The 16,333-nt window shown below is 41.7% G+C and overlaps 1 protein-coding gene across 3 annotated transcripts; it reads right to left on the bottom strand.

Moving 5' to 3' along the window:
* Window positions 1-7,682: 7,682 nt before the first annotated feature.
* On the bottom strand, window positions 7,683-11,851 carry LOC128608240 (N-acetyllactosaminide beta-1,3-N-acetylglucosaminyltransferase 3-like). 3 transcript variants are annotated; one of them, XM_053625841.1, is made up of 4 exons: window positions 10,726-11,851; window positions 10,563-10,603; window positions 9,749-9,911; window positions 7,683-9,658 (listed from the first exon to the last, which is right to left on the bottom strand). In XM_053625841.1, exons 1-4 carry the CDS (start codon window positions 10,860-10,862, stop codon window positions 8,788-8,790), a joined length of 1,212 nt encoding a protein of 403 aa, XP_053481816.1. In that variant the 5' UTR covers window positions 10,863-11,851; the 3' UTR covers window positions 7,683-8,787. The 3 variants fall into 3 exon arrangements, with proteins under 3 accessions (XP_053481816.1, XP_053481818.1, XP_053481815.1); XM_053625843.1 differs by having other exon boundaries at window positions 7,683-9,684; window positions 9,787-9,911; XM_053625840.1 differs by having other exon boundaries at window positions 7,685-9,911; window positions 10,726-11,410.
* Window positions 11,852-16,333: the final 4,482 nt, after the last annotated feature.

Raw genomic sequence — 16,333 nt, 5'->3', positions numbered from 1 at the left:
AAACGTACTCAGTGTGCCTCCACCAATTTATTTCACAACTATTTTTCTTTTTTACCATTATGGACGAAACACACGTCCTTTAAGGGTACTTTAAGGGTGAAAAAACCTTTTTAAATGATGGTGTTTTAAAAGAATCGAGCGTTTTGTTTGTTCCTTTTGTTCCACTGGCTGACAGTCAAGTCGTGTACATTTATGAGCTCTGGTGACAGTGTCTGAAGGGTGTGTGTGTGTGTGGGTGTGGGTGTGCGTACGTGCAAGTGTGCATGTGAGAGAGAGAGAGAGAGAGAGAGAGAGAGAGAGACAGAGAGAGAGAGAGAGAGAGAGACAGGTGTTCTTTTGGGGGTTTTGGTGACCAGAATGCTTACAAATGTGTTTATGTTAATGAATTATGGAGAATCGTGCCTCTCATAGTTTAAATAATGGTTAAGACGTTGTGTTTAAAACACAGAAGAAACAAAGCACCTGTGCGATATGACAGAAAGTACTCCTCAGGGGTCTGAAGGACAATCTGAAGTCACCTACATCACCACAAGTTGTTTGGAAGGTTTTCAAGAAAAAAGCCTCTACTCTCATCCAAAAACAAACTCGAGCGTCTTCAGTGTGCCGACACTACTGGAACTTCAAATGGGATCGGGTTCTATGGTCAGATGAAACCAGAATAGAGCTTTTTGGTAATAAACACCAGAGGTGGTTTTGGCGCACCAGGTCTCAAAATGGAATGGTTTTTATGTGGTAGCACTGGCACTCCCAACTTTAAAAAGTCAGGAACGGCAGCAAAAATTTAGGAGTACCCAACAAAAATTAAGGAGAACCACAACTACAATTTATATAATATAAACAGATTTCTTTTATCTAAAAATAACACCACCACTTGCACTTAAAATGTGTGGATTCAGTGGCGAACGCAGTGTTACCTGCACCCTCTGTCCCACAGGCTTTACAGTGAACGCAGTGCATTGAGCCACTTTCATACACACAGCAAAATCGCCAGTGTTGATTTAACACCCACAGTGTTGATTTAACACCCACAGTGTTGAATTTACACCCTACAATGTTTATATAAGTCCATTGGACGCAAATAAACACTCTGGGTGTTCATTCAACATTAGGGATTTTACTGTGTAGCGGTGCAACTCAAAGTCTTTCAGCCACTCTCTCAGAAAACTGCCACGTCCGGTTCACACCACACGCAGGGCAGGAGCAGAGCAGAATCAGTGCACAGTGACGCGTGTGCTTTCACACCAGCAGCGTTTCACATGCAGAAACTGCAGCGCGCTTTGCAGAGAGGTTCTCGGGTTCCATAGTTAACTTCATTGAAAAGCAAACCAAAAAAGTTATTGTGAGAGGGCTGTTGAGGAGTTTTGTTAACTTGATCGTTGTGTAATCTAACATTTACATAATGGGGAGGAGCACATCTTACAATTCACGTGTGACGAAAACCCAACACTCTGGTGTTTTTTGCCAAGAATACCAACATATCTTCTAGAATCTCTGAGAGTGCATTTCCCATTTTAACTTGACATCGAGCCTGATCACTGCATCTTGAAGAAATGGATAGCAGCATTATAATAGAAAACAGTTTTATTGCTGTACCTCCAAGCCAAAAATGACACTATTCTCATTCATGATTAGTGTATATTAAACTCCCGCTTCACTGCTGCTCCTAATAGCACTTTCGTTAACATGCATGCCGAAAAAAATCTGCTCTGCTTCTGCTCTGCTGCAGTGTGCGATCTGAAAGAGACTTTACATTATCTGTAACTTTAGGTGGCTTCCAAAAGAAGCTCTTTTCATCTTCTCTCTTCAGCGCCCTAGTAAGCTCCTACTCACATGACACTGAAGCGCAGTGAAAGGGAGTGATTGACAGCTAATAGTAACCAATATAACATCTGCATTAAAGTAAAGATTGTAAAGATGAAGTTTATGTAACATTGGATAGAACGGCGGACCGGTCACTGTATTGACTCACAGCAGGTACATACAGTACTGTGCAGTGATTATCGAACGTTTTGTAGAGAAATTAAAACCCGTCGCACCACAACAATTATTCGCACTTGTAACAAATTATCCCAAATATATTTTGAGGTCGCACAGGTTAAACTTCGGGAGCATATATGAGCATATACGTATCGGCATACATCTCTTATCGTGGCTTTAGTGCATGGTTTCATGCCTGTTCGCTTTTATACAAGATAACAAGAGATTACAGAGATAAATTGGCGTCCTCAGTTTCTGTTCCTGTAAATGGGGGAATGTTTGAGTTTGTTTACGTGAGTTTGTTTGTTATCTACAACCCCTTGCAAAAATGATAGAATCTCCACACTTAGATGATGGTCACCTGGCTTTTTTTACTTCGTAGCTTATAAACAAATCACACATAACGGGTCCATGGCAAGGCTCCATCCTGCAAAGCTGATCTGTTAACCGCTATTCGAGAAAGTTGGAAGCAGCTTAATGGAGAATATTGTTTTTCATTAGTGAAGTCCATCCCTCAAAAAATCCAGGCCGTCATAAAAGCCCGAGGAGGAGCAACAAAGTACTGATTGTGATTTATTTTGTTTGTGTCATATCACAGCAAACCAGTGACTACATTTCAAATCTTGCACTGCGGCCTACAAACATGGCGCCATGGACCGCAATTCCCAGAACACTCGCCTTCATTCTAATCACGCACACCTGCATCCAATTCACAGCACAATCACAACCACAGGTTGAAAGGACTTTCTGTGCATTCATTCTTTGTGAAGTATACGCTTAGTTGCCTTCTGTCTCTGTTGTTACCAAGCCTTGATACCGTGTTTGTTGATTCTGGTTTTGACTTTGTCTTTTTGCCTTGCCTTGTTTGGACTGTTTGCCTGACCTCTAACTGTCTTTTTTTTATTATTATTTCTGCCTGATCCCTTGGACTTGTTGTTGTTTCATTAAACTGCCATACGTGCACTTTCTTCTGTCTCAGCCTCCATTACATGATACTATACTTGGAAGCAGCAGAAAAGCGAAGGAGACATCATGCCAAGGTAGTAAGGAACACCCTACCAAGACTCAACTCTATCAAGCTTCCTCAATGGGTTGCCATGGATCCCCCAGAGCCATACGATGGATTTTTCAGCTACCCTGAGTATCGTCTTTTTGACTGCCAATTACATTTTTGAGCCTGACCAGTGTGCTTGGGGTGCACCCAAGCTTGACCAGCGACAGTGGCTGGGGTTCATACTCTCCTGGCTCATTGGCCAAGCCCACCAGTGGGCAGAGCGTCTGGCCCGTACAGAATCCAGTGGTCTTCACAAAGTAACTCAGTTTGTGGGAACTATTGATAAAGGAGTTTGGGAGTCCAGTGTACACCCCCATCCTGGATGAGTTTTTGGGGAGGGCCAGTCTCATCAATGAACCTGCGAGGCCATTCACCACTTACTACAAGATGGCCTCCTCCCCAGAGCTCCAGTTGGAGGACAACATGGTGACCTCCCCAAAGCTCCAGCTGGAGGTCAACATGACGACCACATCTCCAGAGCTACAGCCTGAGATCCACGAGATGGTCTTCACTGCAGAGCCCCTGCCATAGGTTAACGTGGTGACCTCTGCTCCAGAGCTCCAGCCTGAGACCCATGAGGTGGTCTCACCTGCTGAACTCCCGTCGGAGGTCAACGTGGCGACCTCTTCCCCAAAGCCTCATTGGAGGTCAACATGGCAACCTCCTCCCCAGAAAAAACTTCTCTAGTGTAAACTTTTGTTTATTGTAAACCTTTTGTTGTAAACATTTCTAGTGTAACAATTTTTACTCAACTTTTTGCTGTAAATCTTTCTAATGTAAAACTTTAACTTAAACCTTTCTAGTGTGAACTTTTTACTGTAAACTTTTCTCCTGTAAACCTTTTGCTATAAACACTGCTACTGTAACCAAGGGGAAGTGTATGAGTGTGTGTTAAACAGCTCTCATTTGCAACCTTCTAACCGATACTTTCTTCAGTCGGAATCTTGGTGCACTTTATTCAGCTTTAAAAAAAGAAATAATTAATTGATTAGCTGAAACAAGTGTGCTTACTTTAGGGTTGAAATAAATTTCAGTTAGAAATTCTCAGTAAGTTATTAGCTAGATAATATTAAACCTATTTACAGTATCTCACAAAAGTGAGTACACACCTCACATTTGTGTAAATATTTGATGATATCTTTTCATGTGACAACACTGAAGAAATGACACTTTGCTACAATGTAAAGTAGTGAGTGTACAGCTTGTGTAACAGTGTAAATTTGCTGTCCCCTCAAAATAACTCAACACACAGACATTAATGTCTAAACCGCTGGCAACAAAAGTGAGTACACCCCTAAGTGAAAATGTCCAAATTGGCCCCAATTAGCCATTTTCCCTCCCTGGTGTCATGTGACTTGTTAGTGTTACAAGGTCTCAGGTGTGAATGGGGAGCAGGTGTGTTAAATTTGGTGTCATCACTCTCACACGCCCTCATACTGGTCACTGGAAGTTCAACATGGCACCTCATGGCAAAGAACTCTCTGAGGATCTGAAAAAAAGAATTGTTGCTCTACATAAAGATGGCCTAGGCTATAAGAAGATTGCCAAGACCCTGACATTGAGCTGCAGCACGGTGGCCAAGACCATACAGTGGTTTAACAAGACAGGTTCCACGTAGAACAGGCCTCGCCATGGTCGACCAAAGAAGTTGAGTGCACGTGCTCAGCGTCATCTCCAGAGGTTGTGTTTGGGAAATAGACGTATGAGTGCTGCCAGCATTGCTGCAGAGGTTGAAGGGGTGGGGGGTCAGCCTGTCAGTGCTCAGACCATACGCCGCACACTGCATCAAATTGATCTGCATGGCTGTCGTCCCAGAAGGAAGCCTCTTCTAAAGATGATGCACAAGAAAGCCCACAAACAGTTTGCTGAAGACAAGCAGACTAAGGACATGGATTACTGGAACCATGTCCTGTGGTCTGATGAGACCAAGATAAACTTATTTGGTTCAGATGGTGTCAAGCGTGTGTGGCGGCAACCAGGTGAGGAGTACAAAGACAAGCGTGTCTTGCCTACAGTCAAGCATGGTGGTGGGAGTGTCATGGTCTGGGGCTGCATGAGTGCTGCCGGCACTGGGGAGCTACAGTTCATTAAGGGAACCATGAATGTCAACATGTACTGTGACATACTGAAGCAGAGCATGATCCCCTCCCTTCAGAGACTGGGCCGCAGGGCAGTATTCCAGCATGATAACGACTCCAAACACACCTCCAAGATGACCACTGCCTTGCTAAAGAAGCTGAGGGTGAAGGTGATGAACTGGCCAAGCATGTCTCCAGACCTAAACCCTATTGAGCATCTGTGGGGCATCCTCAAATGGAAGGTGGCGGAGTACAAGGTCAGCTGTGGCTCAGTTGGTAGAGCAAGTTGTCCACTAATCGTAGGGTTAGCAGTTTGATTCCCGGCCCGCATGACTCCACATGCTGAAGCAAGCCACATGCCACATTCTTGGGCAAGACACTGAACCCCAAGTTGCTCCCGATGGCAAGTTAGCACCTTGCATGGCAGCTCTGCTACCATTGGTGTGTGAATGGGTGAATGAGACACAGTGTAAAGTTCTTTGGATAAAAGCGCTATATAAGTGCACCATTTACTCTAACATCCACCAGCTCCGTGATGTTGTCATGGAGGAGTGGAAGAGGACTCCAGTGGCAACCTGTGAGCTCTGGTGAACCCCATGTCCAAGAGGGTTAAGGCAGTGCTGGAAAACAATGGTGGCCACACAAAATATTGACACTTTGGGCCCAATTTGGACATTTTCAACAATGGCAACATTTTTGTTGCCAGCAGTTTAGACATTAATGGCTGTATGCTGAGTTATTTTGAGGGGACAGCAAATTTACACTGTTACACAAGCTGTACACTCACTACTTTACACTGTAGCAAAGTGTCATTTCTTCAGTGTTGTCACATGAAAAGATATAATCAAATATTTACAAAAATGTGAGGGGTGTACTCACTTTTGTGAGATACTGTACATCTTTCCTAGGAATTGCTCATAGACTTCACCCACTGATTTTTTTTAAAGGCCCCATTATGATTGTGCTGAATATTGACATTGGTTATATATGCATTTCCTGTAAACCAAACCCAGAAAAAAAACATTTATCTACCACCTGGCATTTAATAAGGACTGGATTGTTTGCGAAAGAGGCTAATCGTCCTAACTTTGCTTGCACAGCTGTTTACAGGCCTGTTTTATTTCAAACAGCAGGTAGGCTCCTATGGAGTTTTCATGATAATAAATGTTTTATGGAATGATGCCACTTTGTGGGACAGACTGCTGTCACCTAAGCTGTGTTCCACGTGTACCTGAGTTTAACATAAGGTAATCAAGCCTGTGATTGTAAAAGCTGGAGTGTGTGAGTGTGAGTGTGTGATATCTAACATATTCTGTCTAGAATAGGACAAAAACTTCTCTAGTGTAAACCTTTTGCTGTAAACAATTCTAGTGTAACAATTTTTACTCAACTTTTTACTGTAAATCTTTCTAATGTAAAACTTTAACTTAAACATTTCTAGTGTAGACTTTTTTTTTTTTTGTAAACTTTTCTCCTGTAAACATTTCTGTAAAAATCTTTACTGTAAACCTTTCTAGTGTAAACTTTTTTACTGTAAACAGAGCGGAGCACTTGGCCATGCCGGGACACGGAGCAACGTATTCAGCAAAACAGGGTGACTGAGCGGCGTCCTCAGACGAGCAAGGAGGTTGAATTACGTTCTCCGTCGACTCGGCATGCTGGACGAGATCCACAGTGGGGGAGGGAGGGTGGGAGATGGTTCCAGCCTGGTTGGACGGCTCCCACTTCGGCTTCTCCCTCTCGTACAGGGACTTTTGGATGCTGAAAAATTCTGCTGCATCCAGATTCATGGTCTCACGTTCTGTCACGATGGGAGGTTGAGACAGATGCAAGTGCAGAATTAAAAAGTTTGATAAATAACCATACAAAATACAAAGACACTATGACTATGAGGCAAAACATTGTGGCAAAGATTACACATAAACTAAAGAACAAAACAGCACTACAGAGACAAAGGTAAAGAAAGAGTAACATGAGACAAAGAGTGCAGTGCAAACTGTGGTTATATACACGAGTGCTCAATTACCAGGAACGTGATTCAGGTGCCGGTGGTCATGTGACTGTGATGCAGTGGCTGCTGGGAACTGTAGTTCAGAGTTCCTTCTCTGGTTTCATGACATATATCCATCCATCCATCCATCCATCTTCTACCGCTTACTCCTTCTTCAGGGTCGCGGGGGAACATGGGAGCATGGGGCACAAGGCGGGGTACACCCTGGACAGGGTGCCAGTCCATCGCAGGGCACAATCACATACACACTCACACACCCATTCATACACTACGGACACTTTAGACACGCCAATCTGCCTTCATGACATATATTCTAAGCTAATAGGTTTGACTAATAAATAACTCATTATACCGAGGATTATCACCGAATTAGCATTTAGCTCATTGTAGAGACTGGAGAAATTATTATAAATTGCATTTTCAGTTGAATTTGGGGAAACACTTGAAGCATTCGTTTTGTCGAACTATTTCAACTGCTTTTGTTTGATGTGTTCATTGCAAACAGCTGAAAGTCTGTAAATTTTGACAAAAAAACAGATTTGCAATGGGGGTTGAATAATTTTGATTGCAACTGTACAATTTTTTATTTATTAAACAACATATCATACTTTTTATCCATTTATAAAGGTTCAGATAGGAATGAAACGAGATAGTTCCTGCTGTCACTTACGTTATAGCAGCTATAAAAAGTTGTTCCCTCTCTCTATTCTCCCTCTTCAAGTTAATAAGTCAAAAATAAATAAATAAAAATGTTGTGTTGCTGAGAAACCTCAAACAGGCGTAAACTCCTCTGTCCTGACTCCTTCCATTAAGGCTTCATAAACATAATAAACATGAATCAATTTATTATCAGTGGAGCGTCTGCCGTACACGTCCTTGTGAATGAGGTGTTACTATAGAAACGATAACGTATTAAAACGAACGCATTAATTATAAATAAACCTGTGATTTGCAGCTGCGCTACTGTCAGAGCTGCTGTTATAGAGAATTAATCAACACCTTCTGACCAATCTCAATCCAGAACTCAGCAACGCCGTGGTGTCAAAAACAAACAAAGAAACAAACAAACGCGTTGCTCTGTTCCTTCAGCCCCGGTCCTGCAGGCATTATACAGTATTTATTCCACTGTATGCATCTTTTTGAATTGCGTGACAGCTATATTTGATCTGATTTATTCATCGAGACGGATCCAGAATCCAGACAGTCGTTTATCACCTGGCTACAGTGACTTTATTCTCCTTAACTCAAAATACTCAAAATGTTGAATGTGTTGTTTGTTAAATAAGACTAATGCTTCTTTCTGGCAAATAAATGAGTATTTATTTATTATTATAACTCAGATGAAGATCATGTTAGGTTAATAATCCTTTATAAAACTTTTCCCCACAGCTGCAGTAAACGTAAATATTCCATAACCTAAGACAGTATAATAACCATAACATAAGACGGTATAATAATACAAAGTTATACAGTCCGAGGGGGCAGTTACCCGACAACGTACAGCGAGGAAACAAAAGGAAATCAGGACAAGTGAAATTCTTCATGCTGTATATTACCATTTAAAGATTCCAGCTCTTCATATTATTTCAGTGATGCACAAACCTGAACAACCGGTGCTGCTCAGAAGAAACTCTCTCAGCATATCAAAATGTACAATAAATAAAGTGTTACAGATTAACTTCTTTCTTTGAGCAGTTCAAATCTTTCCGATGTATTTCATCCCACAGAAGGAAAATCTGATGAGGTAAGAATTTGTGGCCGAGGATAATCTCACGGTAATAGCAGGGATCATAAATGTCCAGTTTGTCAGAAGGAATAATGAGGCCGTCGGCCCAGACTCCACGGTGGTTCATGGGTCGGAGTCCGGCTCGTTGCAGACACATGCCCATGTAAACGTCGTCAATGGGCATCAGGGTGATGGACTGGGACATTTGGAGAATGGTCCTGGCAGTGAAGCGGGAGTACAGGTAGCCGCCTCCGCTGCAGTACGGAGCGTACACGTTGGCTTTCTCGATCAGTTCCGGGATGAAATATTTACTGTTTCTGTTCCGAACAGGTGGGCTGGTCAGGACCAGCTGGCCGATGTACAGGTGTTTGCTTCCGTTGTTATCGCTCTGCTCTTTGAGGAACTCCACCATGTTGTCCGTGTTGGCGAAAACGTCGTCGTCTCCGTTAAAGAGGAAATCCGCAGTGGGACACCAGTTCTGCATCCAGTCCAGGAACAGGACCTGCTTGAGCGTGAGGTTGTAGAAGGAATCCGTGAAGTCCCACTGCAGGATGTCCTGGTACCTCGTGTTCTCCAGCTTCAGGAGTTTGTTTAACCTCTGCTTCTTGAAGCCTGTCCCGGTGGTGCCGGTCAGGAACACGGTGCGGATCCACATCCCGTTCTGTAGCCTCTCCGCCGCCCACGTTTTGCGCAAGACCGAACGCCGTTCGTAGTTCTCCGGTGAACTTTTGATGGTCAGCAGTAAAAAGGGTTCTCCTGACCTCTTTGGAATGGTGCACTTGTTAGGAACGGTGAGCAACATCGGGAAATACCTGCAGTGGCGGTAATACAGGAAGTCCTGCATACGAGTTGGAAAGGTAGAAAATTCCTTAATGTTAGCGAATGACAAGTTTTGTTCACACCTAGGAGTCGCCATCACCAGAGGCTGTGCCTGACTAACCATCTTCTGTGATGTGATTTTGTTATATTTTTCTGGCGTGGTGATATACAGGATCAGGAGCAAACACAGAGAGATCATAATGAGCAGAGCCATGGAGTCCAGAGCTCGTCTCCTGCCCCAGGTACCTTAAAACAACACAAGCAACAATTACAAACGTGAATCAATTGAGCTGTTGTTGGAAAAATCAGTCGAGATTCCTGAATACATTAACAATCAGTGTTCAAATTTAACACTGATCACTACAGAGATGTGTGACATTCATTGCTATGCTGGATGCCATGAAATTATCCTAGCCACATTGCTAACATGCTGTGTTGGGCGTTAGCATCTGGCATGTGTTAGATTTAGCTAATATGCTCATGTGCCTTTAGGGGATGTTTATTAAACTTTTATCACTGTATTTTAATTTTAATTGCAGAGGAAAGAATTATAAAGCTTGCTAACGTTATGGTTTATATTATAGCTTGTCTCATCACTCAGACATGATGGGTATTTATTTTTTACGATAAACACAGAGTCCGTTCATGAGCAGGCGCGTGTTCTGAGTTATGATGTCAAATTAATGCATTAATTAAATGTGGGAAATAAAAGATCATAGATTCCTTGAGACTTTTGTAGGAATCATTTATCAGACTTCTTCATAATGAGAAGCTCCCACATCGGCTCCACATGATAAACAGAAACAGTTGGCAGTGTGAGTATTTAAATAACCTTTTTTGTTTTTAGTCGCAGGAACTTGAAAAAAAGTAAAAAATCAGAAGAATTTGTCTACTTACTGTACAGCCAGCTGACGTTCTCCATGTTCACCTGAGGACACCTGAGAGAGACAGAAAAAAAACAATCTTGATCTTCTTCATCTTTACTTGGTAACACGACTACAGAGGAAATGCATAAACGGTTTAAAACAACAACAACAACAACAACAAAATTGAGATTTACCGAATATTTTCGAAGTGCTTAAACACTGCTGAAAAGTGTGTGCTGAATTGAAGTAGCTGGTCCATTTTGTCGTAGTAAGTCCTGAGAGTGTGTGTGAGTGTGTGTGAGAGAGAGACTGAGCAGTGAGACCAGCTCATAGCAAGCTTTAACTGGTAATCAGTATTTCCAATATTGTAATTGGGTGGGCGTGGCTAGATATTGTGATGAATGCTGGGGGTTTCTCTTTGTTTGGCATTGGCCCCGCCTATCTGAACCATTCCACAGCATGTTCTCTTCCCATTGACTGAAGGCAGGAATGATAAACTCACCTGGAGTGGAGGATAATGGAGAGATAAGAGGTGAGAGGAGAAATAAAATGTGGTGTGATGTACCCTCTGTTCTCCATACATCTGGTTAAACCTCTTTAAAATTATATATAGAGAGAGAGGTTTATTACAACATGAAAAATGTTAATTACAATTTAACGAAATGATCTTCCCATCTCTTTCTTAATTCTTTACCAGTTCACTCCCTACTGCACGTGTGTGTGTGTGTGTGTGTGTGTGTGTGTGTGTTTCTGTGTGTGTGTGTGTGTGTGTGTGTGTGTGTGTGTTTGTTTGTTTGAAAGAAAGAGACAATGACGGTAGTTTATGAAAACTGGAAAATGTTGTCTCAAAGTTTTAATGCGGTCAAAGCAACTCAGGTGATTAATATAAACTAATTAATAAACAGTCAATAAAGATAAACAGAAATGAATATGCATGAATGAATAAATAGAAATAAACCACCAGGCTTTAACAAATGTGTTTTTATTTTTCACGCACGATTTTTCATGTTAATCTTAACACGTGATTTTCTCACGCGAATAATCCTTTTTCCCATATGATCACAAATGGTTTACATACACACAATCACGTGTGAAACGTATGCGATTTTTCACACAGTCACCATGACAACCCAACAACTCAACAGGACATTAATGTCAGAGTGTCGGATTAACTTGATTGTCCTGGTTGACCTCGTTAACCTCGTTAAGAAGGACATCTGGAGTTGATCCACATCTACGTTCGCTTTTATCTGACAGTGATGCTCAGAACTCAACTCAAAAACTTTTCCTAATATTGAGCTTGACATCTTTTAAGGGTTCCTCCAGAGGAACAAGCGAAGAACCCTTATGAATGTAGTGTTGTCGATTCTGCATGTCTTCAAGTGATTTTAGTCTCCTAAAAGTGTTCTATTACATTATATGTGGTATTATAGGCATCTAAAATGCCTTTGTACACTTCTGAGTTCATGATACCAACAATAAACACAAGTTCACCAACACCACTGTAGGAAAAACAACCCCAGGCAGTTCAGTGCTTTATCGTACCCTCAGTGTAGTTTGGCTGGGATTCTTCTCCTGGCTTTCTCTACACAAACACTCGACTATCAGATCCATGCAAGTGCAGTTTGGATTCATCTGAAATAAGACCGTTCTCCACAAGCTATGCACGTTCTGTTGGAAATTTCACTCATGGTTTCTTATTCTTGAGAATGATGAATGTTTCGGTCACATTACTCTCCCTCTGTGCCCATGTTCATCTGACCCCTAGACGTAGAAAGGGGGACGTAACAGGAGCGAACATTCCAGTGCACTGGAAGATTTTTTGTTTGAGACAGCCCTTAAAATGGCCGAATCAGTGCCCTGACTACTATACTAGAGAGCTGAACTAGCACCCTTGCTTCGGTCATGAACGAATCAGCTGTTTTGAATGAATCATTTGAATGAATAATTCATTGACTCACTTATTAAGACAGTGTCTTGCCTCCACCTATTGGCGGTTTTAGTTTTATATATAAAACTTTCATTTTGGTTTTCTCCCCAGCATTTCATACTTCTATACTCACCTACATCACCACTAGTTGTTGGAAGGGTTTGAAGAAAAAAGCCTCTACTCTCATCCAAAAACCAAACTCGAGCGTCTTCAGTGTGCCGACACTGCTGGAACTTCAAATGGGATCGGGTTCTATGGTCCCGAAACCAGAATAGAGCTTTTTGGTAATAAACACCAGAGGTGGTTTTGGAGCACACAGAGAGGTAGCCATATGGAAAAGTACCTCATGCCCACGGTTAAATATGGAGGTGGATCTTTAATGTTTTGGGGCTGTTTTTCTGCCAGAGGACCTGGACATTTTGTTAGGATACATGGCATCATGGACTCGATCAAATATCAACAGATATTAAATGAAAACCTGACTGCCTCTGCCAGAAAGCTTCAAATGGGCCGTGGTTGGATCTTCCAGCAGGACGATGATCCAAAACATCATCAAAATCAACACAGAAATGGTTTACTGACCACAACATCAAGGTCCTGCCATGACCATCCCAGTCCCCTGACCCGAACCCCATAGAAAACCTGTGGGGTGAACTGAAGAGGAGAGTCCACCAGCGTGGACCTGAAATGTGAAGGATCTGGAGAGGTTCTGTATGGAGGAACGCTCTCAGATCCCTCACCATGTATTCTCCAACCTCATCAGGCGTTATAGGAGAAGACTCAGAGCTGTTATCTTGGCAAAGGGAGCTAGCACAAAGTATTGACTAAAAGGGTGTCACTAATTGTTGCACACCTATATTTAACACATGATAATTGTTGGATAAACCTGTGTTGTTTGTAATTGTTTGATATCCATGAGTGCAGAGTATTTATGTGATTTTTTTTTTTTTAACAAACGATAAATATAAAGACAATTTTTCACAGCCTTCTTTGCTCATATTTACCACCAGGGTGCCAATATTAGTGGAGGGCAGTGTAGTCTATTGCTATGTTCAAATCTTCACTGAAGACCCACTTTTATTTGTTATCTTTTAATTCGGTCTGAGAGTGTAGAATTTATTTGCCTCAGTTTGTTTCAGTTTGTTTCCGAGTGCAGGTTCGTTACTGAGATCTGGCCTCACTACGTGTTTGGCGGCTTTGTCATCACATTCTTTGTTGGTGCTTTACGTGCAAAACTTTCTTTGTGGTCGATGTCACAAAGCATACATGAAGAGTAAATTTTGAGATGACGGAAACAAACAAATCGCACCCACTTTAAATAAGATTGTGGTTTCATGACGCTTTTTCAGTTATGAACCTTGTCAGTCAACACAGGTTTTATCCCTGCATCGTTGTTTACTCAGCGTGCACGTGCACACAACACCAGACTTTTGTAGCAAACAGTCAATAGCGTTCAACATGGAAAAAAGCATACTTTTCGTTTGAAGAACAAGGAATGATTATGTGGAAATATGAGGAATTTAAACCTCCATTAACCGTAAAAAGTAACGCCGCTGCATCTACCAAAGCTCGGGAACATTACTGATTGTGTAAGTTTACTTTAATAGGCTCGCAATGAGAATAAACAGACTGAAAACTTCTAACCACAACATTTCATATCATTTCATTTAATATAAATGTCCATTTTTAAATGAAATATTCATAAAATAAATATCAATATTTCAAAATATGATCCACTCGCAAAGACGCACAAAGCAACACGTACAGTTCGCGGCACAGAAAGAGCGTGACTTCGACGTGTCATTTATAACGAGACAAAATTTGTAGGCGGTGTAGCAAAAAAAAAAAACATTTAAGACAAAATCCAAGATGGCGGAAAATCTGTTTAGGCGGAAATTGACGTCATCTGATGCGTTGAACTCGTCTCAGCTCAGGGAGTCCAGGGTTTTGGACGAAGGGTTCAAAAGTTACGGCTATAAAAGTACTTCCAAATTTGACCCGAAGGTGGCGATAGAGCGTCTGCAGCCTTTGGCCCAAATTTGCTCAGAATGTTCTTTAGACCCTCCCCAATCAGTGTGGAAAATTTCACAACTTTTTACCAGATGGTTCTGTGGGCTGTTATTGACACGCTAGGCAGAAGAAGAAGAACAGGAAGCAGAATAATAAGAAAAGGTAGAATAGCAAGAGAATGCCTACGCTCCTTCGGAGCTTGGCCCCCTAATAATATCAATATCAAACAGTAACACAAGAAAATAAATATATATTTTCATTTAACTGTTTTTATTCAACAAAAATATCAGTAACAAGATCCATCACAGCAAAAATTACAACAATGACAAAATAACCATGAAAATAACAATGAGCCAAAACGAGGTTTAAAATAACGTTGCTGTTTTTGTTGTTATTTTTAGTTAGTATTCCAGAAATCATTTAAATAATAGTTGTACCTGACTTTGGTAAACGTGTGTGTGTGTGTGTGTGTGTGTGTGTGTGTGTGTGTGTGTGTAGAGTGATGTGTACTGGAGTGACAGGCATACGGGAGCGATCTGCCGTGCTGATAAACACAACGGAAAACAGCTTAAATGTTCTGTAGTGAGTTCCCCGGCAGGATTGCTCATCTACCACCCGCTCCTGCAGCCTACAGGTGAGTGCTGAACCTCGTCAACACCACCAACACCTTTCAGTACTGATTTTAACACAACGGCAACCTCTGTAGGTTAGGGATTTCCTCTCATTTCCTTTACACGTTGTCATGTGACTAACACAAGGCCCACTGCCTCGTTTCATTCGAGGAGCTGACGTGATGACAGACTTGCGTATCGGGATTCGTCTCGTATCGTGGCTTTAGTGCATGGTTTCATGCCTGTCAGCTTTTATACAGGAGAACGAGAGATTACGGAGATGATTCGGCGTCCTCAGTTTCTGTTCCTGTAAATGGGGGAATGTTTGAGTTTGTTTACGTGAGTTTGTTTGTTATCTACAACCCCTTGCAAAAATGATAGAATCTCCACACTTAGATGATGGTCACCTGGCTTTTTTTACTTCGTAGCTTATAAACAAATCACACATAACGGGTCCATGGCAAGGCTCCATCCTGCAAAGCTGATCTGTTAACCGCTATTCGAGAAAGTTGGAAGCAGCTTAAGGGAGAATATTGTTTTTCAGTAGTGAAGTCCATCCCTCAAAGAATCCAGGCCGTCATAAAAGCCCGAGGAGGAGCAACGAAGTACTGATTGTGATTTTTACTCTTTTTTTTTTTTTTTTGTGGATGATTCCATAATTTTTTTCCTCTACTTGATCTGGGGAAAAATCTGTGCCATCAATTAAAATAATTTCATTTAACGTGTTTGAGGTGTTTCACAAAGCCAGAGTGTTCAGCAATTAAACTAAAATTGTTTTGTCTAATATCCGTGATTTGTTTATTTACATAAGTAAAAAACCGATATCTAACATCTTTTGCCTAGAACAGGACTAAATTCTACTCTAAACTTGTTAGTGTAAATCTCTCTCATGTAGACTTTTGCTATAAACACTTCTACTGTAACCAAGGGGAAGTGTATGAGTGTGTGTTAAACAGCTCTCATTTGCAACCTTCTAACCGACACTTTCTTCAGTCGGAAACTTGGTGCACTTTATTCAGCTTTTTTAAAAAAAAGAAACAATTAATTGATTAGCTGAACCAAATGTGCTTGCTTTAGGGTTTAAAAATATTTCAGTTAGAAAACAGGGTGACTGAGCGGCGTCCTCAGACGAGCAAGGAGGTTGAATTACGTTCTCCGTCGACTCGGCATGCTGGACGAGATCCACAGTGGGGGAGGGAGGGTGGGAGATGGTTCCAGCCTGGTTGGACGGCTCCCACTTCGGCTTCTCCC

The sequence above is a fragment of the Ictalurus furcatus genome, chromosome 5, assembly GCF_023375685.1.
Source record: "Ictalurus furcatus strain D&B chromosome 5, Billie_1.0, whole genome shotgun sequence".
Classification (NCBI taxonomy): domain Eukaryota; kingdom Metazoa; phylum Chordata; class Actinopteri; order Siluriformes; family Ictaluridae; genus Ictalurus; species Ictalurus furcatus.
This window is presented reverse-complemented; position numbering and strand designations above follow the sequence as displayed.

Excerpts from the sequence above, each read along its gene's own strand:
- LOC128608240 (XM_053625840.1), bottom strand. The coding sequence starts at position 10,862 with ATGAGCTGGTCTCACTGCTCAGTCTCTCTCTCACACACACTCACACAC. Across the intron at positions 10,604-10,725 it reads AAGCACTTCGAAAATATTCG|GTGTCCTCAGGTGAACATGG; the intron begins GTAAATCTCAAT and ends TGTCTCTCTCAG. Across the intron at positions 9,912-10,562 it reads GAACGTCAGCTGGCTGTACA|GTACCTGGGGCAGGAGACGA; the intron begins GTAAGTAGACAA and ends TGTTGTTTTAAG.